We start from the raw sequence: 25,461 nt of genomic DNA, 5'->3' as shown, positions 1-25,461 counted from the left end.
AAAACTGTGCTATCTCAAAAATTTTGCTGCGTGTAAAACTGCAAATTTACTGCTAATCACTGTTGGGTTTCCATCACTTTTTCTTTTTTTTTTTTTTTTAAACTGGATAAGGTTCTATTAATGTATCTAACACAGTTGAATGTTGAAAGGACACACTATCCCTTTGAAACATTCAGCCTTACAAAGTAAGTCCACAGGTTGTTCTTTTGCCATTAGTTGTGAGCTTAGCTCTGCTTAGATTTTATAACCCACTCAGCATTTGGGTTGAGCTGGTATAGGTCCTTCATATAGGTATCATCATCAAGGCAGCGTTCTCCTAAAAAGAGAAGAGAGATGTGGTTACAGTAGCAAAAAATAAAGGAAATTTATTTTCAAAGCTCCTGTCATTGTTCTATTCAAATTAGGTTTTCAAGCCCTCTCTGTGGTACTTAACAAAAGACAACACAGCTAAAACGTAGAAGTGCCGTTACCCTTCACATCTGTCTTGGGATGAAGGGGGACAGAAGAAGAAGGAAGGAGAGCAGGGGCTGTGCCATCTCTGCGGCACGTTCTAGGTCAGATTTTTCACACAGACCATGCACATAGGAGCTCCCCTCTGCAAAGGTTTAGGAAGAAAGGAGCAATGCTCTGGTCCTCTTGTGGTTAAATACAAGCTCTAGGTTCACATTTGCATAGAAGCCTATTAAAATTTCAGGTTATTTTCCCCTTCTTAAACAGAAAGTTTTAGCAAGGTTTGTCCTTGCTAAGAAGGTATTTACTCCCTATCCTGCTCCTCTTGGTCAGCAGTTCTGCAAAGCACTTGTAATTGTTACTGTCCTACAAGGGAAAAGTAGTACAGTGTTACTTGTGATACAAGCAATTAATTTATGTCTAGTAGCTATGATGAAAATAGCATATGCTGATCCACCAAGATCTGTATGCTCTTCCTATTCCCCCACAGGCAAACCATTATCTCATGCATTTGCAGCTCTACATCACAGCACCTCTCCTACTCCACCATGCAAGTGCTTGGGGTAGACGCCTCGTGTGCCAGTCAGACGTTTCAGGCACATGTGCTCCTGAAGCAGGAGATGAGTAGAAGTGTGATGCTGCAGCTGGGTTTGTCATGAAACAATGACAGAAGTACCATTCAGTGCCTTGAAGCCCTATACGGTACTAAGTACCCAAAAAAGTCTGGAGACTTCAGCAACTTCATCTGTTCGGGGACAGGACTGCAGCACTGTGCATGTTACAATTATAAGTGCAAGCATATGAGTGTATCATGAGCCTGTCGAGTCTTCTTGCTTTTGGGCTCCCCCTACATGAGTTAGTCACATTAGGCAGAGAGAATGGCGAAGCTGGTTTACTGAAAACTGTACAGCAGGTTAAAGTCAAGGAGGTTTCTGATATGTCAACTGAGAATATTAATAAGGACTAGTATTTGTAAGGGCTGTTTAAAGTTGAAATTGTCTGGAAGTAAAGCATTCAGACTGAGGAAACATCTACGCTTTCTATCCTATTTCATAACAAAACAAATCTGCAACTAGCCATGTGTTTTCTCTAAGAGACATACTATTTCTGTCACATGTTTAAAGTGATAGTATGTTGTTCCAGTTTCACTGGAATTCTGTTACAAAAACTTTTTTCTACAACCATTGTACCTCTGTACAATAAACAAGATACTGCTTTAGAAAAGTCTTCTATCTGGGTTCACAACCTGCTTTAACAAACACAGCAAATACAAGTACATACTGGATATGCAAGAGAACATACAATGCATAATCTGGCATCCAGCTATCTTAGTAACATTTGTTTTTGCCATCAGACTTAGTAAACCCACTAAAACATATCTGTTGTAGGGAACATAGGAACATGTTATTTTTAACTTACTTAAAGTACTTCGGTTTAGACATACACAAAAAATAATCGATTTACATAGAGATTAGGTAAAAAAAAGAAAAATGCTGGAAGTAGCAATTTACATAAAAGATTTAAACTTGCAGAGTACAGAAGTACTGGGTATTCATGGAATTTTACAACTTCAAATAAAGTTTAACAGGTCATGGTTAATAAAAAAAAGTAAATGTAAGTCCAATCCAATACTGTTTTCTAGTTCTCTTTTTCTTTCCCAAGCATATAAAAAATACTGTGATTAGATGCTAATTCCCAATGCAAAAATACTTGTGCATTCAAATAAAATTTCAAAACCATGCTCAAAATTATCCTTTGGCATTAACCTTGCTGATCTGCTATTTGCTTTAATCAAGACGGTGTGCAAGACACAGAGCAGGCAAGACTAACCATTGGAAAATTTTATCACTAGGTCATCTTTCTGGTTGAGCGTTTTCTTCCCCAAAGGAACCTGCAAGCAATGCTCAAATACAGAGCATGAAGGACTGTAAGTTCACTTATTATGCCTCAACACAAATTGATGAATAAGATGAACTGCAAGCACCTTCCTATCCAACCTTTCTGTGCTTCCTCACTGTACATGCATATCAGAAACATCTGTTACAGCTGTCGCCTTCCTCTGGGAGACATAAGATACTACTAACATGATGATCACACCAACACCTCTGCTTCCTTCTACCCAAGGTTAACTGTCTACTTTAGTGTCAGGGAGAACTAGGGACATGAATAAAAATGCAACCACAGTGAATCCCATGGACAACATGCCATGCAATCCTATTCTAGGAAAAGAAGCCATTCTTACCAATATTTCCTCCTATTTCATAAAGAAAGACCTCTTCTTTCTTGAGTGTTTGGACATTTCCACTGTCAGGAACAAAACGCAATGAATAACAATACTGCAAAAGAGCTTGTATACCAGCCACTTAGACATGTCCAGAAAAAATTACACTAATTAAGATCAGCAGTGTACCTGTCATAAACCTTTCCTGTTTATACTTACTTACTGATACAGTAAGTGAACAAGAAAACCCTTGCATACTAGCGCAAATTAACAGTCCTGCAAGTGAGCAATACACTACAGAAAACGTAAAATAAGTTATATGTGAAGAAACTGTGGGGTTTAGAAAAGAATTCCGTTGTTATTATCAAGCAGCCTGATATTTACCCTCTGATTTTTCTTTCACTGCTGCTGCAAAAGTAAGTATTCTCCTCAAACTTTTCATATTTCTGAAAAAGCCTTATGGTTGGGTGGGAGAAACCACATTCTTGCTGGTTTTAATTTTGCTGCAACTAAAGTAAAGAAGTAAAAAACAGACAGTGGAAGAATAAAGTCGCCGTATTACAAAGGGATTCTATTATTCTGTTTAATTGTAATAATATATGCTAAGGCACACCTTCTTAATCTCAACTAGTATACCACATTGTTTTGGCATGAATAGTTATATATGATGCACTCACATGTTAAATATATTTTTTGCTAAGTTTATCATAATTTCTTATTTTGCTCATATATATAAAAATAGATGTAAAAGCTCGATTAAAACTTCTCCCTTTCTAAATGGACTTGGATGACTCAAATGCAGCTTTCCTTTTAAATCACTGCACATGCACAACGTTTGCACATATTTAAATCCCAATACCTACACTGTTGCTATATAGAAATGTGGTTTGTTTTTTGTTGTTTTGGTTTGGATTGGTTTTTGTTGTGTTTTTTTTAAGAAAACATTTTCTTTATCTTTTCCTCATTCCTTTTTTTCCTAAGGAGTGTTTTCTTGGAGCTCCCTTCTATCTTCTCCCCAGAGAGTTACAAAAGTATTCCTGACCTATCAGATTAAATAGCAGTTAATTTTTTACTAACAGCACTTATGTATTCCTGAAGGCTTAATGACCTTTAATGACATGAGGAACATGAAGTTAATTCTTCGAGCATGTATTGTAATAGGCTATATTCAACCCAAAGGTTCATGAACTCACCTAGACTTAAAGTATTTTAAAACTTTTTTCTTGATAGAATGTATGAAAAGCTACTTCTTCTGAAATGATAACAAATCAAAAATGTGTTTTTACCTTTTCTGGCTGAGAAACCTGGCTACTATATCACTGGCTTTCAGTTCTTCTGTCAGCTGTATTGCCATGGAAACTTTGGAAAGATGAGGTGCTTGCACCCGTATCACTCCCTGAGGAACATCAGCCTGCAAAGCAATAATGGTGGTGAACAAAGCTGCTAGCAGCTGCCTTTGATGAGCTTCTCAAAATACAGTATGGAATAAGTAACTTAGTACAGTGCTCTGTAAGCACACTTAACTACTATCTACTACACTTCGCTGCAGGAATATGGTAATTCACACAGTAATTCAGTAAATTCCATCAGATCTTCAAATCTCTTTTTAACAGCAGGGAGAACTTTGGAACAAAATAACAGCAATGTTTAATTATTTTTCAAATATGTTAAGAATAACAATAACAAATACTGCTATATTAAGAACACACTTTGGTATGATAAGAAGCATCTAAGATTGATATGGAAAAGACTTGCTGCATGCATGAATACCTGGCAACCTCTCTGTACCACCCCCAGCTAAAACTTCCAGAAGAAACATTTCCGGTTTCATTTAATCTGAATTTTATGCCAAAAAAAGAAGTCACAAAGTATTCACAGTTCAGTCTACTTAAAGTGATTCCTCTTTTCAAATAGAATTTCCTTTTAAAACAGATACTCACTACTGCAGCTTCTTCTCCCTATTTTTTATTCTCCAGAATATAGTCAACTAGCCAATCTGCAGGTCTGCATTTGTATTTTATTTCAACCCCAAAATCCTTGATCATGAATATCAATCACATTAGTTACAAAGAAGGTTGGCTCCAAAGGACAATTTTTCTGTTCAGCTTGCAGTACATGACATTTGAAGTTACAAAAGGCATAATTCATTTGTGAATAAGGTCCTAATTTCTGTTCCCGGAAATCTTAAGGTAATTTTTCTATTCATATTACATTACCATTTACCCAAATGTACTCATCTTGATAGGAAAAGAAATGCAAGTCTCAGTAGTCAAGGTTGATTATGACAGTTCATTTTCTTCTCCCCCCCCCCCCCTTTTTTCTTCTCCCCCCCCTTATTTACTGCAATTTTAAAGCTGTACATTTCTTCCTCCCTAATCAATGAACAAATCTGGGCACCTGTGAATCTAGGATAGCTTCTCTGAAACCATCTGAGCTAAACGAATATAGAACAAGTACAAATGTGAGCAGAATCAGAAGCACAGCTTCCTGAGAAAGCTAAAGGCTCATTACTATACAAGTGATGAGTTATGGTAAGTAATTTTAATAAAACAATCCTTTTATAGCCAGTCTTTTTAATTACTGATTTCAAAAGTACAGAACATAATAACTATTTATGTCTCAAGCATTAAGATCACCACATGGAGAATTTGCTTTGTAGTAATCATGGAATCACAGATTTGTAAGGCCACAATGGATCTCAAAGAGCTACTCCCTGAATTTATCAAATCCGTTCTTTAAGGCATAAACAATGCCTGTAGCCATCTGCTAGGAAGTTAACACCTGCTTAAACATCTTTTGTCTCTTTTCAAACTGTTGGGATCCTGGCAGAAAGAAAGGAAACTTTTAAGGATGAAACAGGTATTTACAGATGTCCCTAACTGATCTTTCATCAAATTAAGTACAGTAAATTTAAATTGGTTTTCATTTTTGTATACAATTCTGTATCATTTTGTCTCAGTAGATTTTAATGGAGTTTCTCCAACCTTCAGCTGGATAACAGGTTTGTTTCTTTGTTTTCTATACAGTAGGCACATGACGCATTATTTAAAAACCTGCCTCCTTTGAGTATGAGAAGGAACAAGAAATGTCCACAGAGCTGAAACATTACGGTCACAGATAAACAGAGTAATTACTTTGTTTATTCAGACAGAATCATTATTAGTTCACCTAATGAGTGAATTTTGCCACTTTCAGCACCTGCATTCACAGAAGAACTCATGCTCAGCTGCACAACATGTTCATGGTGCCCAACTGTAGAGGAAAGATACTGAGCATCCCCTAGCCCATTCACTGTGCAAGTTGGTAGGAAAGAAAATGTGGCCATAAAACATCCAGGAGCAGAGTGATAGAAGGACGTGTTCTCTGCACAGCACAGTTCAAAACATTCAAGTTAAGTCTCCACATCACAACATATAAGCCAAGTATCTATAAGTTGATTGATAATATGCTGAAGGGTGTATATATTTACACTGCTATACTCAGAGTCATAGAATGGTAGGGGTTGGAAGGGATTTCTGAAGATCATCTAGAGCAGCACCCCTGCTAACAGGATCACCTAGAGAACATCACACAGGAACACGTCCAGGTGGGTATTGAATGTCTTCAGAGAAGGAGATTCCACAGCCTCTCTGGGAAGCCTGCTCACAGTAAAGAAGTTTTTCTTTATGTTTAAGTTGAACCTCCTGTGTTCCAGTGTGTGACCATTGCCCCTTGTCCTGTCACTGGGCACAACTGAGAAGAGTCCAGTCCCATCATCCTGACATCTACGCTGGACTCTCTCCAGTAGCTCCTTGTCCTTCTTGAACTGGGAAGCCCAGAACTGGACACAATATTCCAGATGTGGCCTCACCAGAGCAGAGTAGAGGGGGAGGAGAACCTCTCTCGGCCTACTGGCCACACTCTTAATGCACCCCAGGTTGCCACTGGCCAAGGGCACGTTGCTGGCTCATGGTCCGGCTGCTGTCCACCAGGACTCCCAGGTCCTTTTCCCCTGAGCTGCTCTCTAGCAGGCCAGTCCCCATCCTGCACTGATACATGGGGCTGTTCTTCCCCAGATGCAGCTCTACACTTTCCTTTGTTGAATTTCTCCCTGCCCAACTCTCCAGCCTGTCCAGGTCATGCTGAATGGCAGCACAGACTTCTGGCTTGTCAGCCAATTGTCCCAGTTTTGTGTCATCAGCAAACTTGCCAACAGTGCACTCTGTCCCATTGTCCAGGTCACTGATGAATATATCGAACAGGGCTAGACTCAGCACCAGCCCCTGAGGAACAATACTATTTAGTTTGTGAGTCCCCTCTCCTGCCTCACAGGCTCCCTCAGGAAGAGATTTACAACACTGAAACCTCTGGCTGAGCTAGGTACTTGCACACTTTAAAAACATGGAGAGAGACACATTCTTATTGGCCTACACCATTTAGCCCATAGGAGGAACAGCAGTCACGTGTAAGGTACTCATCTTCTTTCAAACTCTTTTCAGAGGGACTTGAATTTATACATCACAAAAGAACTGCAGCTGTTCGCTATAGGATCTGGGGTGGGTGTCTCCCAGATTCTCCCATTCCATTTTGCATAATATTAAATATTAAATATTCATCAGGGTAGAGAAAGAGAGGAATGAAGTGACTATGCAGTATTTTCACTAATGAGTTAGATGATAGAATGTAATATATATTTATTAAATGTGCGAATTTTCAGGAATGGGGCACAAGCATTACGAGGAACAAAACTGGAATTCATAAAGATCTTGCAACATGGGAGACGAAGTTTGAAAGAAATGAGATGGCATTGTTCTCTTTGAACTGCACCTAGTTTGGGACAAACAACTGCAAAACTATATAAAGAGAAATTATTTAGTAGGTAGAACCTTTTTTTAGTAAATAAACTGGCACTGAAGTGGATAACAAATTCAGCAAAAGTCAGTAACATTATACTGTGAATATCTGAACAATTTATGCAAACAGAACAGCTATGAAATGCAATGGTTATTCTAAACTATTAAATAAGCCCAGTAGCATTGTATTTTGCTGCTGCCATAATGATTGTTGTGCTGGAACAGTTGTAACATATAGACGAATACAGTAACAGATGGTATAAATCTGGCTATGCTAGTAGGTAAATTTCCAGTCCTGAGGACATCTTTCTTTGCATGGCTAGAGCACTATGCACCCCAACAGCAACATAATGACTTAATCCTAACACAGACTTGGGGCTATAGGTATGCACAGATAGCCTGAAAAGAGCCTTCTAACATTAACCACTCTCAATTAACACTCATGAGTCCTCTAATATTAACCACTCTCAGCACTGCACAGAGATCTTGCTCAAAGTTTGCAGCAAATGCTATTTAACCTCTGGCTTAAGAAGGGAAATGCGATTGACAGAGAGGCCTCATCAGAGAGAAGATGAAATTTTATCCAAATGAGCTGACTGCCATTAAAAATTCAGATACTGAGATATTTCTGGAGAGTATGGAAGTGACTGAAGCTCTGTCCATCTACGCTTAATCACGTGGCGTGCCACAGCATGTGGTAGAAAATAGAAACTTCTACTTTGTTTCAATTCAGCTGCAAGCAAAATTATTAACTCTCAAAAGTTTCAAACAGTCTTCACTGGAGTGGTGATTCACCACAAGTCCAGGTGCCTCACCTGCCATCTAACAGTGGAATGCAGTTCAAGAACTGCACAGGAAAATCACCTCAATTTCTAATCAGGGCAGTATAAATTGAAAACTGGGGGAATAAAAACCTCAAGAAATTTTTCTGAAAGAATGAGACAGTTTTTTTTACTGGGAAAAATGTATAAAATTGTCATCAAGAATGAAATCTTATCAATTTGGGAATATGGTTTAAAAAGTAACATGTTCACAGGCACTCAAATTACTGAATGCTTCAAATAAGCATGAAGGATTTGTGAAAAACTGTACCATTTAATTTTGAAGGAAATCCCCACAGAATTCCAGGGCTTAAAGAAAATTATTGAATAGTAACTTTACATTTACATTTGGGTAAGAATGTATTACATGAGCCTTCAGCCCTAACTCTACAGTGAATAAAAAAGGCATATTTTACTCTAAAAGACCAACAGTACTGAATTACAAAAAAATCCAATACCTGAAATTGCAACAGCATTTGCCTATTTCAGTGTATTTGCTGTTATTTCTATGTTGAACACAGGATGGCAGCATTAAGTGTCATCTCACCATAACAGAATTGTATGTAAAGAATCCTTTTCTTATTAGACAGCGTAAAACAAATGTCAGTGTTTAATTAGCTTTATTTTAATATTTTATGTAAGTCCTCATTCTGTGTACAGATTCCTTCATACAGATAGATAAGAAAGCAAGGCAAAGTGATGCCTGGGTAATTAATTAATTTTGGACATTAAGAGATGTGTCAAATACTGCATACAAAATGAGGCAAGAACACTGAAACATAAGTCCCCAGCAGATATTGGATGCAGGTGTCCAAATGATCCAGCTTTTTACATGTTTACATGTTTTATTTTTTTAAAAAAGCATACTTGCAAGATCAAACCAGGCAGATTTGAGGGGTATTATAACAGATTCATTTGACATACTCTATTTTTTGCTTAAGAGCTTAAAAAAATGCCTTTATTAGAATACAACCATCCTTTTTTTTTTATAACAGTTTGCCATGAACATACTTCGTAAGAAAAAGTCCATTCAGACCAATGCATTTTTATAAACTACCACAAGATGTCTCTAATTCACAGGAATCTTCAATATGACTTCAACCCGCAAGGTAGTATTTTCATACCACCTAGATCTGATATGTATTCATTATTTTATCAGGATACACATATTTGGTGTTACTTGTTTACATATTTAAAATAACTCTGGAATAATATATTTCAAATGCATTATAATTAAGATACTATACTGTATAGGCTAATGAGCTTCAAAAAACTATAATTATTAACTTCATTGAAACTGCAAATAATAAACAACTTTAATGTACCAGATGTATTTTTGAAAAGTTTCCATGTCAGTGGGAACAGTCCAATTAAAATATTTCTAAAGTACAGGAAAAATTTTGCACTATAATGGTAGAGGATTTTTTTATTCCATTGTAAAGAATATATGAAGAGTGTTACACTGAAACTTATGCCTTGACATCACTGATGGGTCAGGCAGAAGTCAACTACCTAGCAGAGAGATACTGAACTGGAGGGTACACACACAGGGGCAAAAGTTGGGAGTAGATGCTTGGACAATAGTTGCATAAGAAGCAGTTTATCAGTTTTTAACATTTGTTTCATCCTTCAGAGCTTCTTGGGGTGGCCAGGTTATCTATGCTCTAGCATGGTCCACTTTATAAGGAATTGTTAAAGATTCATTGAGGCAAAGAGTTCTGTGGTTTGGGAACTCCTGCCTGAAGAAGAGTGATTAAAGCTAGCTTTGATTCCAAACACTATTAAGTATCAAATAGTGAAATCTAAATATTTATTTTTTAAGTAAGCACTATTTATTTTTAAGTAAGTCACTACTGTGACTTCTATTGGACAGCAATGCATCTAAATGTGGGTATGATAATACTGAATGTTGTCACAACACTTGCTCCCTCTACAGATACAGACCTAACGTACTTTAGTTTCAGATGCCCAAACTGAAGCAACCTGTGGAGTATTATTTTTCAGAATATAAATGTTTTGAAAAATCTGGGAAAATAAAAAAAACATACTAACCCTCTAAATGTGTCATGCTTGTAACCCATAAACTATGAAAAGCACATTAACTTGCTATCTATTGAAATTCTCAGTTAAATAAATATAGAGATCCCCTCTCCTATATCCACTTTTTCAGAGAGAAGATAGCCTTATTAATAAAGTATTTCAGATACATGTTTCCTTACTTCATTAGGAGTCTTCTCCTGCTTCTCATGCTTTTCCCGGTCATATGCCATCTTCTTCAGAAGTTTCTTCATAGCTTTGTCCTTTTTCTCCTTCTTCTGGCTTTCAGCATTTTGTTTTCTCACTTGGTCAACAATAAACTTAGGAATCTAGATGAATATACATAGTAAGTATCAATATATAGATAGTAAGTATGAATATCTACACAATTTCCTTAAGTAACTAAATTTGTAATTTGACAGATTAACAGACAGAACTGGAAAAAATAGTTTTTGTTTCCAGTAATAATTAAAAGATTCAAATAATATAAAGCTGTGAAACAATTTTAGAACCACTCCATTTGTGATGCTATATTCCATTTCAAGCTCTCAGGTGAAGAGAGGTAGAATCATGCAGTGTTTTTACTTTCCTCGGCCAAAAAAATTCACTTAACACTTGGTCTGTACAATGGTAATAATAACTTTTCCTCACATGTAAGCAAAGGTCAAAATTGTTTAAGGTTGCTGCTGGACAAACAAAGCTGGAACTTCTCCAGTCTGTATAAGTTAGAGCTTTGCTTGAGACCATGACACAACTTCATGTCTTATCAAAATATATTTTATGTCATAAGAAGTTTGGCCCAAAAGTAAAATGGACTAAAACATTGCATTTCCTGCTAATATCTCTAAGCAGAAAAGAATAAATTCCTGGTAACAACACATACTGATAGGCCAAATACAAGATCCCTCAAGGACTTATTTTTCAGTTCACATATGGTACATACAATATTAAAACTCTGACCATCAGAGTCTTATTACATAAGATGTAATGATTTTTTTTCACTCCCAGAAGAGTTAAAGCAAGAACCCAGCTGAGTGGGGCTGATCTTTCTTTGTATTATGGAAATCATATAACTGCTTTGTTCAGATGACTTCTTTGCGAAATTTATAATCTTTCCTCCCCACCCCTCCCCTTAAGAACACACTTACTGTCCAGAGAAGTTTTTGGTACCGAATCATGAAGCGCATGACATTTGCTGTTCCAGCTGCCATAACAAACTCGCTTTGTTCAATAGTCTTTGAGCCAAACCCATGAAACGTGAAAAGGTTTGGAGCCATCACCATCGCGACATTCTTTAATGTCATTTTATTTTTGTCTCGATGATCAATTACCCTTTGGAGGAATTCAAGCAGTACCTGAAATAACAGCAGAACTTACAGCTCAACTCTGCACACAAAAAAGTTATGAGTGAAACATGATGTTTCATATTTTTGGAAAAAGCTCTTAATTTGTAACAAAACCACATGAAGAGCAATCAATAATAGGAAGTGTCAATATGTTTGTTCACAGGACCGTAATGCAAGTTTTGTTTCCTTTAAGTAATGAAGTAAATAATTCTCGTTATTTTTGTGGATAACATTTTCAAAAGCATTCAAGTGACTTTGAAGCCCTGCACAGTAAGATACTTTTCAAAATCCTCATTATGTAGGTGTATAAGCAGCATCCCATAGATGTTTTTGAAAATATTACTGTTGGCTTTTCTTAAATTGAAAGTGAACACAATAGTGCCAGCTGTCACGGCTATGGAAACACTGAGTGGCTAGTTCTGTAGGGTAAGCAATTTGTGAGTAAACTACAGCACTGTGAATGACAGGTAGCCAATTACAAACTGTCAATCCTCCATTAATTCAGTTCCAGATACTCGTAACTCAACTCAGGAGCCCTCCTGACTGCTTCTCAAGAGTAAATAAACTCAAAAAAGAAAGTTATGTTTAGACAGTAAGACCTAATAGGATTTTTTGCCTGTAATAGAAGATGCTCTGCATCCTACACAAATCCTGCAAAATAATTTTTGATGGTAGCAATTTTAATAGTAAGCATATTCTGAAAAAGACAAGTAGCTTTGCTACAAAAGGACAAGCCCAAATGGGAAGATGTCATGTAAGGTGCTGCAAATACCAATAGAAAGTGTAAATTTCTAGTTTACCGAGAGTAGAAACAAATAGCACAGGGAAAAGCAGGGAATCAAAATAAAGAGCTAAACCCATTTCATAAAAGCAAACCCTCATTCATAGTATTCTAACACTGTTTATTTTTTACATTGAAAGTAATGACTGCTGCTATAAAAAAAGGAAAGAAACTTGTAAGAGGAAAGGTTGCTCACTAGGAGACTATTATTGCATTCTCCTGGATTACACGTAAATCACATTCTTAAAAGTAATTTGGGAGGAATTAGGGTCCCAAGTATTTTTTCTGAAGTTCTATGAAATCTAAAAAAGAAAGAATCCCTAGTTTCACAGCATTAGCTTCGAACTGAAAAAAAAAGAACATTAAAAGACAATAGCATTTATCATCAGTGGATTCACAGAAACAGACAAAATATTTGTGCAGGAAAAAAGTATTGCGATTCTAACCTTCAGAGTTTCTCTGTTTGCTTCAGGTAGAAGGAGAACCAAAAGATTCAAAGCTTGCAGTTGCTGTTTCTTCGTTGGAAGATCTGCCAGTGAAGCACATGAACCTCAGTATTTTAAAATTGTCATTTGTCCTCTTCAAAAAGCAGTATTTCAAACTGGAGACTTCTTGCAAAATGCTGAATGCATACCCATGTCTAATTGCCATAGTATGACAAAGAACTGGCAGAGCCTTACTCTTCTGATACTCATTTCCAAATGTTCTTTTAGGATTCAGTTGCTATATGACTCAGCAGTCTTCTGGCAATATTTTCTCGATGCCTTGTGATTCTTTATTTTGCAATGTTACAAGAAGAAATAGTCAGCTAACGGTTCTTCCCTTTTTGAGCCTATGCCCCAACACATGAAAGGGTATATTCAAAATTGCTTTCACAGTTTCTCTGACTGCCTTAACAGTTGCACGGTTGCCCAAGACACCCACGCAGAATGAACACCACATGTTGCTGAATAAGGCAGGTCTCCAGCGACATACGCAGCAGCTGCAATGGCAAACCAGTGGGGATAAAGCCAAAAGCAGTGAAGCTTAACACACTTCTACAGCAGTGAGTGCCATGCCAAATGTGGCAAGCTATAAAGAAAGAAAAGTGACATTGGTTCTGCCTTTTACCCAATTGCTCAGTGGTGCATCATTCACCCAGGATGCAGGCTGAGTGCATCCCTACACTCCTTCACCTTCTAGAAGAGCTCTTACATCCTGGCAGTGTTGAGCAGCAGAAAGCCCCAACTCTCTTATGTTTGTCACTTGTGATAAACATCCTCCTGTCACACTTTAGAGGACATGCTCTGGCAAGTCTTCTCAGCAGATTCTTAATCAATCAGGCCATACATAAAACAAGTGAAGAAAAAGGCACCTGCACTCAACATAGTGTTATTACACTATTTCAAAATTCAACAGGGCTGTTCTCATGCATCCTGCTGGGATTCCAGCTGAACTGCTATTTCAAATGCATTTCATCTAAATCCATTTGAAAGTTCATCAATGAAATAAAAAAATCCTTGCTGACTACTTTCTACTATAATAAAAATTAAGGATCTGAATAAATGAGTGACAAATTATATAGCCATTTAAAACATGCAAGTAGTGACAACAGTGTATCTGACTGCTCCAGAAAGACGTACCTTAAGAGTAAGGCTTAAATTAAGTTCTAAAACTCCATGTTGCAGTGTTCAATAAGCCATAAGTAAGAATCAACCTTTTCCTATGAAAGTATGCAAAAATACAAATGCAATACAATAAAAATTCATTACTTAAATCAAGGTTTTCTGTCTGTTCACCTAAATAACAACTGAATTTTAGTTGCTTAAGTTACTTAACAAGTTAAATTGTTTCAGTTGTTTAACTATTTAATTCTAACCACACTACTTAGTCACAGTATCATGAAAAACACTGATTACTGTCACAAAGATGGCCCTTTTTCTCTAGCATCTAATCTTATTACATGTAAGCAACAAGACAGGCAGCCAATTTAAACAATGGGAGGCTATGAAGTGCTATGTCTGTTTTGCATCGAATCTTTCGGCTCAAGGTAGGAAGTGTTTTGGATCCTGGCACCTGATTATTTTCTGGGTAAATAACACCACACAAGCCTTTAGACAGCTCAGGAGTTGCAAGCAGAAACTCTCCTGGCTCCAATCAGTACCCAGTAAGTGGAACAACCTTGAGAAGCTGTTTGCTGCCAGCATCAATTGAAAGCATTCTGGCCAGCTTTACTTTGTTGCTCAGTACTGCGATATCACCACCACTAGGTAGCATACCTAAGCACCAGCCCCCTGCTCCCACCAACTTAAAGGCCTTGAAAGGCAGCTCACAATCCAGGGACTGACATAGCTTATTTTTAAAGAATATTTTTCTGCCTGTCCATGGAAATTCCCTGAAAGTGTCCCTTAGAAATAAGCCATTCCTCCACCTGCAGACCAGGGGAATAGATTTTTCTGGAACTTGCACTCCTGTGTTGGCTAGGGAGTTAAATTTATGTGAGTTCTCACTCCTGATTCATTATCACCAAAACACTCTCTTTCTCTTACAGATGGTTATATTTGCTGTCTTGGTGACCAGTTGGCAAGAAGGACATTTTCACAGGAACTTGCTGATCTCAAGGGACCAGGGATGATCAGCAGTTCTGACTATTCTGCTCTAAATTTTCCTGTTGTACATGGATAGAATACCCTAAAGAGTATAAATTACCACTTGCTAGATTTTCTGCAGAGCTACTGTATCTCTGCTGTTGTTTTCTTCTGAAGAAAATACTGTTTATAAACTGATACTATCATACACCATTTCCTTATAACCCATCCATACCTCCTAACGAATATCAGAAACATCAGAAAGTGGTAGTGTGCTTTCATTTTGTGTGTAAACTATTAAAATAGATATTACATGAAAAATGTTATTTGTACATTAGCAAAAATATGCCCAGTCTTTTTTCAGGAGAAGTCATATTGTTGTTGATAAATTTGTTTATCAGTTTCATATATTATTAGCAAAAATACTGTTACAGCAAAGAGGCAATTCTCTGCACTGGTATCAGTTCTTCACAGCTGAGACAGAAAGGGCACTACTCACTCTGTACATCTTGGAAAGCTTTGAGATATTCTACAGTGAGGAGTGGCTGAGGCAGTTCACGGATGAAGAGTTTTAAAAGACTTGCTGCATCATGTTGCTTTACATTTTCCCAGTTGAAAGTCCCTTCATAAAATTTTGCTTCCAGTTCTTGGCAAAGATTCTGAAAGGCAGTAGATACAGAGAGCACTAGTAACACTGCTGGTGGAAATCATGCACTATATACACAGCAACTCTTTCCATACTTTGAAAGGGAGGGAAAAAGGGACATCTGAAATATCACGTCAGCTGCCGCTGATCTTTTGCTACAAAAAGATAAACTGGGGATCAGAAGCATGGCAAGCAAACACATAGTAACAGGCAGCATACTGCTAATCCATACAGGAAGAAATCCCATGGGCCTGCCTCAAGGCTATATGGAATATATTAGAAGAACCAGATATCATGCTCATTCACTTAAGGGTTATGACTTCGCCTCCCCCAAAATATTAAGATGTGGCTCATATACATAGCAATTATGAAACTGCTGCCAAAGGGTGTTGCTATAATGCATGCATGGCCGCTGTCATAAACCAATACGACAATTAATTGTGTTGACGCACAGCTTCCTGTCAAAACATACACTAAGGTGAGGCTGGTTCCCTTTTTAAAACACAAAGATTTATGTGACTGGACAGCTGGATGTCTTGCCATCTACAGGGAACTCCATGCTGCTGCGCGCAGAGAGTTTTGCCTAGCACTGGATGTCAAATGTGCCCTCTATGGAAGGAGATTGTACTGCAAAACATAAGGTTATGCAGCAGAATAAACACCGCTGAAAGTCTCAGTGACACCTCGTAACTGTGGGGCTGGGAAAGGGCAGGATACTGTTAACAGTGGACATCTATCACACACATGTCCTGCTCCCATGGCAGTGCTGTTAACTGGGCTTCCAGAGATGTATGAATGGGAACACGCTGGAAAGTCCTTCTCAGTCTCCCATTAAGCATCAGTCTGAGCCTTGCACCTGTTTAATTTATTTCCCAGTCCAGCAGAGTGGGACTCAGTGTAGGGCCAGTGACCCTGAGGCACCTCTCAAGTCCCTCCCTTCTTCTTGCCTCAGGCAGAAAAGGGGGACAGAGGCACTGGCTTGTTTTGTAAAGGATGTGAGATGAAGCAAGGGCAAGTGCTATGGAAAAATATGTCCTTAATTATTTATCTGGACAAGAAGGGCACATTGAATAGAGGATACTACATACATTTTTAAGATACTGTTCTTATTAAATGTACCATTTTCCAAATGGAAAAATGGATCTATTTCCAAAGAAACTGTGGACACTTAGGTTGATACAAAAGTTGGATGTTCTCAACTGCCCTCCAGAGAGATCTTCAGTTTCCACTGATTACAAAGTGGGTTCAAAGGTGCAAAGGTCCCAACTCAGATGTCTAAAGTCAAGTGAGTATGATTTCCTGCTCATCAACAAAAGCATGCTTTGGAAATACAGATTAAAATTCTCCCCGAGTCTCATCAGCTCCTCCATCCACACTTAGATCAAACCACTGTGGCAAAAGTAGTTCTAAACATCCAGATAAAGTGAACTGTTTTATCTGAGAAGTGAGAGCAGAAATGTCAACTATGTGTCCTATTTAACTATGAGGTATACGCAATGCATTTTTTTAATAACTCTAAAATCTATAGAATAAGATAGCAAAATATTTTTTCTTGAGATTATCTGTGCCTTTCTCTAAAACTACATAAGGAAAATTTCTTTTTCTATAGGAAACAAAAATTTTAAGAAAACTAAGAGAAAACATCAGTCCTTTAGTATATCAACTTGTTTTTCTAGAAAATTTTCTATTTGAATAAGTAAAGGAACTTAACATCTTTGCTTACAAAAGAATTGCTTAATTCAAAGAAGCAGCTCCTACAAATAAAGTGGTAAAAAAATCAATGAAAGTCAAATAGTGAGCAATCTCCTGCCTGGAAAATCATATTAAACTGCTAAAATCAAAGAATAAATGAATAAACAGAATGCCTCCAAAATCATTCCAGTATGCAGAACTGATGAAAAGTGGAAAATAAAGGATGGAGCAAAACTGTAAAAAAAAAAAATCCTAGTTACTGCTAAAAAAACAAAAAGCCAATTTCCATAATATTGCCTTCTTTCAGTTGTTTCTAATAAGCCAGCTGCTGGACTGAGTTCTACACGGCAGAGGCTGGCAGACGTCTTCAGACAGCTGAATCCACTTAAGTGGATCTTTCTGTTTACAATTTAAGGCCAGTTCAGACCGTCTTTTTAACATACTGACTCTTGCCGTGAATCATACTCTGTATTTAGTTTCCTGCATTAAGGCAAATACTGGGGAAGAGCTGGCATGTAAGTGGCACTCACTCTGCAAAGTGTTGGTGAGCACAGACGTGCCTAACAAGATTGCGCTTAGTGGGCCGAGTAGTTATACTGCTGTTCATAAAAATAAATGCGAGATGTTCGTCGGTGCATGCTGGCTGCCTTGCCCTGTAACACAGGTTAAGCCTAGCTATTAAAATAGGCTCACAATGCTAGAGAAAAGCTTCCTCCTGGGGTAGAAATACTATGTATGAACTGTTCAGATGATTACACTAGTTCAGGGAAAAAGCAAAAGCCTGGAAAGCTCGTGCCAAGAATTAATGAGATTTTGGCACAACTGAATTTGAAACATAGCCTTGACTCCCCTTTAAACTCGTACTCTAGTCTTCTTCCCAAAACTACCCTGAATGAAACCACCAGCTTCCTGGCTGATATAACTCAGTTTTCTTTTAAAAAAGATTTTGCTTTCTGTTTTTGAAATTTTTTTTAACAACCTATTTAAAATACATTTCCACAACAAGATCAGCAAGCACGGGTAAGTTTTTGGGGACGCCGAGAATCTGTGCAATATTTTACCTTTATTCTTGTTGAAACTCCTGGTATTCTAAGAAGTCCTTCTGTTTCCAGAGTTGCCTCTTCTATCTGGGCAATCAGCTGTCAAACACAAAGCAAATTGCATAAATGAAGATGTCAATTAAAAATTACTGGTAGATAGTTTCATACATTGGAGCCTTTATATATGTGTGTGCATGCATTTGTGCATGCACACATGTTAACAAGTAGATACGCAAACACAGTTTACAAACAGATTACAGTTGTTGTAGAAAAAACACTTTAATATAGCTCTTACTTGTTTTATGTACTTTATTAAATAATAGTTTGTCTACTTTATTAAAACAGAAAACTGTATATTTTTTTAGACCTCCTTTGGAGACTGAAGCAGGTTTTTTCCAAAATTATTCTGTCTTCAAAAATAAATCCCAATTACTACCCTTGTTAAAATGTCTCTGAATCAAATCAATTAAGGTAACAATAAAGATACAGTAACATTCTCACAAATACTCTTCTTTACAACTTCAGCAGAGAAGACCTAAATACTTTTAGACTTTAAGGAAGCTTCACTTTTGAAAATCCTGGCAGTCTCCTAACAAACAGTTTGCAACCCTATGCGTGGCTCAGATAAATTAGTAGAAATTAGTAGTGTAAAGGTACTATAAACACATATCATAAATTCTGTTTCTCTAAAAGATATGCCTAGAAGTATTCACTGAAGGATGGATCTAAGAGTATTCAAAAGAACTCTGTAAACGTCAAAACCTGATGACATCATTTTAGCACAAATGGTTCTCGCAGTGTTTAACTAGGGCAGTGCCTTTGTTATATACCTTTCTGTGCCAGCTCTTGAGTAAGAAAAATTATGCAACACAGTTGTGTTTTCTCCAATTACACAAATTAAAAGAAGTTTACCTACCACTGTATTTATGTAATTGGTTAATGGCATAAAAAAGATCAGACAGAAAAAGCCACGAAGTTAGAAAACAGCACTAAAGGTGTCACCCTGGTATATTCTCCTTGGTTAAAGAAAGTGCTAATTGGTCACATTGAACTCTCAGTGTATCCAGCTTATACCAGAGCAGTGGCTGCCATTCTCATCTGTCGGACACAATGATGTTGTGGGCACGTTGTGTGATTTGCCACCATCACCACATCCAGGGAGAGGCACTGCCAGTCGCACGTAACAGCCTGCCTACAGGAAATTCCCTCTTCACATCTGTCAGGGCTGCTCTGCATGGCTTCATTAGCAGGACAGAGACATGAATTACTATCAGCAGAAACTTCTGGTGGAGATACATGGATCAAAATTACCCTCAGATTTTCCAGTTAGAAAACCCCTAGGAAAAATTATGTCAGTATTTTTAAATGTAATTCCTCAATGAAATAAAAACTAGGCATATTTTTTATCAAAAGCTATTTTTTAATTAAGCAGCCTTCCTATTAGCCTGGTTTGTTTCATTTCAGTGAAAGCCAAGGTACACTTAAAAAGCAGTATTAACAAAAACATTCTTGCACTTTACATAAAACTCCTGTTCTTGGAAAGCATGTGCTGTAGACAACAGGCAGAAGAAATGGTAAACTTTTTATTTTCATATTCCCATTTAAAGAAAAACTTTATTCCAAATGACATCTGCACCTTGCAAAACAAATCACATCTATAAGCTAGAAATATTTATGTAGAATTTTCCTCCTGAAGAACTATGCTAACTACATTGCTAAGACAGCACAGTGATCAATCACTTTTTGTCATTTGATTTCTTTTTTTCTAGATAGCATCTTTCCCAGAAATATATTTTTATGATCCCGAGGAAGTAATTTCTGGCATGAATGACACAGCAATAGTTTTGAGTGAGTGATGCAAAACTACTTTGAGTTTTCTATTTCTTGAAAAATAACTTAACAAGCAGGTCCCCAAACCCACTGAAACAGTAACAACACAGCACTGAGTTTCTGTCAGTGTTAAGACAGGTCCACACACTGCGGTCTCTCCCTTTGCATGCAATGAGACTTGCTATGCACGGGCAGTAAAACCAGTCTCTCCATCATCTTTCCCATTACTTTCCCCATTACCATGACATGATACGGACCAAAGCATCCTTGTCATGTACTAAAGCAGCAAATCTGGAAAAGGGCTGCTGCCACTACCAGAGGCAGTTATCCAGCCTGATTCCTATCCCCTAGCCACCTACTCTGTGGCCCAAGTAACTTCTGAAAGAATAGAGACATTTCATAGAAAGATAGGTTCAGCCTGTGGGCCAGGGATTGAGAATTTCTATGGAATTGCAAGTATTTGCTCTGAAAAAGAAATAAAGGGCAGCCCTACTGATGATGGAAGTTTCATTGCCTTAATGAAATGGAATTTGGCTGCAGTTGTAACAAAACCCAAACTTTATTTCTTTAACTCAAAATATGTCTGATACTATGTATCACATTTACTGAATAAATAAGTAAAGCTGCAATAACTTTGATTCATCCAGGACAAAATGTTATCTGTTTATCATTTACAGGTACGTAACAAGTCGACTTGTTCGTGTCTATTTACCTTCTGAAAAATCAGTGGGATCTTGGTTCCTGGCACCTTCTTCTGATCCTGTTCCAGTAAAACTGACAGTGGGACACCAAACAAGCCAGAGTCTGAAGAATAAAGCAAAATAAACTGAGATATTATTTGCATCTGTTCCAGTACATATGATAATGGCATAAAACCAGATTTTTGAAGTGATAATCCTATTCAGTACATTCAGAGCTATTGACCTTTTGTTCAATGTGTCTGAATATCTTCATCAATCAAGTTATTACACTAAGCATTCTGGGTAAAAGGATTAATTCATCTCTTCCTTCAACCATAAATCAGAAGACTTCTGGCTTGACTTTTTTGCCATCAAATTGCCATCCACATATCTTGCAGAGCAGTGAAGTAAAGTGCATAAATGGACCGTCTGCATGGTTTTGGTTTGCAGAATGGGTGTGATGATGACCCTGCAATGCAGATCTTCACCACTCAATGCACGCTATTATAGTTAAGATGCAAATAGCATGAGTAAAATATGCAGAAATTTGGCTACTAAAATGAGACAGATGTAATTATCACCCAGAGTTACTCTGAACACTTCTGTCTATAAGGGTTTTGAAAGAAGAGCTTTTCAACCCCTGTGCTTTTGGATTATACAACGCTGACAGGATAGCAAGACCACCATCTCGCCAAAGCTGTTTTCCCTTTTTTAATTATCTTTAATATAAGCAAAAGTACAGTTAAGTACTTTCCAACAGTGCTGAGGTAATGTAAATACAAAAAATGGAATCTAGTCTCAGTTAATCTAGCCCTGATGCAAAGCTAGCCTTAGCCTTCAAGTAAATGGGACTTCCATTTGTTTATGGCCCAGTTGAATAGAAGTGAATGACCATTTAAAAAGAGCTATATTAACTAACCCAAAATTTGCTGACATAGAACATCTCTGTCTGAAGTACTGATAACTGCTGTATGTGCAATTTTTCTGAAGCAGCATATAACATTACCTGTAGCTAAAAACTCCTGCTTGGTATGATGCCATGCCAATATTGAGCACAGAACAGCTGTGATGACTAAAAAGATGTCAGCACTTGAGGGAATGTGATATATGTCAAAGAAGCAACAGCTTCAGAGCCAAATCAGGGAGCTCTTGTATAAAATGTGTAGGGACTTGGACATACACTCAATATCCGTACGTCATAGTTCTATCACCTTGAAGATCTTGTCAATAACAAAAGTTTCTACTGAGATGAAACTGGAGAAACAAACTGTAGGAGGCCAATAGAAAGTTAGGGCTGGGCACAGCACAGCATTTCCCAGAAGAATTATGCTTTCATCGTCTTTACATACTCAAGCACAAAGGGAAACAGCCAACAGATCCACCGCTGCATGAATCAATTGGCCAAACAACACTTCAGGAGTGAAGCGATGAGGGTCAGGTAGAGCAAGAAGGCACTGAAGGCATTACAATGCAAAAGCAGATTCATTTGGCAGAAAGAGTGACATGTCATTTTCTATTTCTTACACATTTCAATAGTCTAGCCCATCTTTTAACTTTCAAAAGATTTTTTTATCAATTCAATGTTTTTCATGATTGCTTGTCATTCAGATAATAATGCTATGAGTGAAATTCAATTAACAATAAATTTGGTAAGAAGAATCAATTAAAACTAAGACCCAAAATATAAAAGAAGAAAGTGTTTTGCCTCTGTTAATTAATGAAGGCACAAGCCCTTCTGCAAGAAGAAAATCCATTTAAAGGATCAAGGTCTCATAGATGTTTCTGTGTATGCCTTTTGCATTTAAAATGTCAATTTCTACTACTGTAGTGCAAAGAGCATATTCTGAAGAATCTATTGTACCTTGCTGTATATCTCTCAACCCTCTCTGTTGCTTTCAATTATTTAAAGTGAGCTATTGCACTGTCACATTCACTGAACCTTGACAACAACAGGGTTTTGGCCAAAGCAGGCTTGTGATTAACTGGTAATACATTTCAAACTCTTGTAAAGGATTTAGCAGAAGCCAGAAATACAGAAAACAAACAAAGCACTGAAAACCTCTAGCATCTTGAAATTGGTTTCTGTGTGTCCTACATTCCCAAGAAAAGCACTGTGATTATACATGTGCTCCAATGGCTCACAGAGCAAAATGAAGCATTGCAGCTGTCTCCACATCCTCTCAACAGCCCAAATCTTCCACTTAACATTATGCAATTCAGCATAAAAATTGCATAAGAGCCTGTGTAAATACTGGATGGGCAAGGCCTGTGTGACACAGGAAAGTCTGTACCAGACAGAAGAGGAAAAGCAGGTGACAAAGACTCCCAGCAGCACCAGCCACGGGCAATGAAAGCAAAGAAGTCAGGTAGAAACACAGAATCATTTAGGTTGGAAAAGACCTTTAAGATCAATGAGTCCAACTGTAGCACTGTACCTACTTTCAGGAAAGCGGGAAAAGAATACCCACAAGGAGCACAAACACATGCCATCCCAGGGAATATACTAGCACACACAAACTTCTGTGAAGCAATTCTTCCTGCAAAGCATGCTACTAAGATATTACCCTTTCTTCACTCCTTAGTTCATCTGCTCAGTGACTGCCTCGAGTTTTAACTTTAGACAAAGAGCAAGGTCTCATAGCTGGAGTGACTATGTGCATGACCTTGCTTAAAGTGTCTTGAGTTAAGGCATACAATTAAATGTTGCTCAGGACCTATGTTACTATTTTAATACTAATATAAATGTTCTGCTGGAAAATCATGAAGAATATGAAACAGCAACTCACCTTTGGTTTTGATTTTTACAGCTTTTTGCTGCTTGAATTCTGTCCCAAGTATGTCATAGAGAGCAGTTAATTCAATCAGTGCTAAAGAATAGACTTTCTTCATGTCCTGAGGGGCCAGGTCACCAATCTTCGTGGTACCTGTTTTGTCCTTCGGCAGCCTGAAATTCTGAAAGCAGAGATTTGCAGAGAGTGAATAAACCAAGTGATAACAAATTACTTAGCTCGAAGGCTGTGCTTCCTTCAGGGCACAACCTTTCATCATGTAGCCTGCTGTTACTGACTAAATCATGGGAGAATCCCTCAAATAGGTTGAAAAGCAGATGAGGCTAAAATCATAGGAGGATTTAGGTTCCTAGTGACTTCTGGAGGTCATCTAATTTAACTGTCTGCTCAAAGCAAGGCTAAATTCAAAGTCTGACCAGGTTGTTTGTTGCATTGTCCAACTGAATTTTGAAAACTCCCAATAACCTCTGTGGGCACCCATTCCAATGCTTAATGCTCTTATGGGGACTTTTTTACTTTGTAAAACAGAATTTCCCCTATAGTCACTTGTGTCCTTTGCCTCTTGTCCTTTCACTGTGCACCTCCAAGAAGAGTCTGGCTTTGTCCTGCTTGTAACCACCTTCCACCCCCCAACACCACCATCTTCTGCATAATTTTGCAATTTAAACGGTGGAAATCACTGTCCATGAACAATCCGATGCATATACAATTGGCATAGAAATCTCTCTGCACTTATGCACACAAAATAACATTTTTGGCTGCCATATAAATAATAATAAAGGCATTTCCTCCTTAGGGAAAGGGGATCCTTAATTATGACTCATTTCTACTGCACTAAGTGCTCAGAAGCTGCAGTCACAGACCAGTACGAGGAACTGAGCTGAGAGGGTGCGGGACTTCCCAGCTCATAGAGCTTTTTAACTCCATCTCTCAGCAGCAGGCTTCTAAGTAAGACTCTTGCCTGTGCCTGACACAAAGTGTACAGGTTGAAACATTGACAAGACTTTCTTCCATTTGGAAAGATATATTATACTCCAGAAATATTTCCTCATACTGTACTAAGCCAACAGCAGTACAGATGAATTGGTGGTTATAGTACACGACTACAAGGGCACATACCAAAACATAAACATCATTCACCAATTGCAGATATATAGTCAGTTTCCCACCTTGAGGTTTTGGTGACCTAAGCAAACATGTATGTTTAAAGATAGCTGCCAATGAGGAAGGTGCAATAAATACAAATTGTAGATTTAAGTAGGTAACTCCTTTATTTTTGCATCATTTTGCCACTCCTTTCATCACTGAAGGAAAAATCCCATAGCCATGTCTTTGAGAAATCCTTCATAAGCCTAGCTAAAAGTACAGCTAATATATGCATATATATAGAAGTAAGTTGGAGTATAGCTATTATTTCCTTGTTATAGGCTGCAGTAGAGAAACACAGCTCAAACACTTTAGAATCCATTTCTAAATATCCATTAGTGTCTGGTTTATAATGTTTAAACATGGTGTAATTACTATGTGAAGAACTGCACATGTTCTTATCTAAATTAAGTGTTTGAAGAACTGTGAAACATTATTACTTCAGACACCATGTTTACTCAGACATGTTTGCATATTCTGTTGGAAAAAAAAACAAAAACATTTTTCTCACCAGTCACTGGTTTACAAGTCATACATAACTGCACATTCGGGAATTGTTAGGTAGAGAGGGATCCTGAGAAAT

General features: G+C 37.6%; 1 protein-coding gene across 1 annotated transcript in view; it reads right to left on the bottom strand.

Moving 5' to 3' along the window:
- Nucleotides 1-224: 224 nt before the first annotated feature.
- The window catches only part of ARHGAP18 (Rho GTPase activating protein 18), a 37,075-nt gene continuing 11,838 nt past the window's right edge, over nt 225-25,461 (bottom strand). The window contains exons 5-14 of the mRNA XM_010179938.1: nt 23,730-23,895; nt 20,976-21,067; nt 18,455-18,532; nt 15,555-15,714; nt 12,935-13,017; nt 11,486-11,716; nt 10,544-10,690; nt 3,958-4,082; nt 2,693-2,754; nt 225-316 (exon numbers count right to left, since the gene is read on the bottom strand). Coding sequence (XP_010178240.1) covers nt 225-316; nt 2,693-2,754; nt 3,958-4,082; nt 10,544-10,690; nt 11,486-11,716; nt 12,935-13,017; nt 15,555-15,714; nt 18,455-18,532; nt 20,976-21,067; nt 23,730-23,895 — 1,236 coding nt within the window. The remainder of the gene's footprint in view (nt 317-2,692; nt 2,755-3,957; nt 4,083-10,543; nt 10,691-11,485; nt 11,717-12,934; nt 13,018-15,554; nt 15,715-18,454; nt 18,533-20,975; nt 21,068-23,729; nt 23,896-25,461) is intronic.

The sequence above is a fragment of the Mesitornis unicolor genome, unplaced genomic scaffold (assembly GCF_000695765.1).
Source record: "Mesitornis unicolor isolate BGI_N332 unplaced genomic scaffold, ASM69576v1 scaffold1632, whole genome shotgun sequence".
NCBI classification, from domain to species: Eukaryota; Metazoa; Chordata; class Aves; order Mesitornithiformes; family Mesitornithidae; genus Mesitornis; species Mesitornis unicolor.
This window is presented reverse-complemented; position numbering and strand designations above follow the sequence as displayed.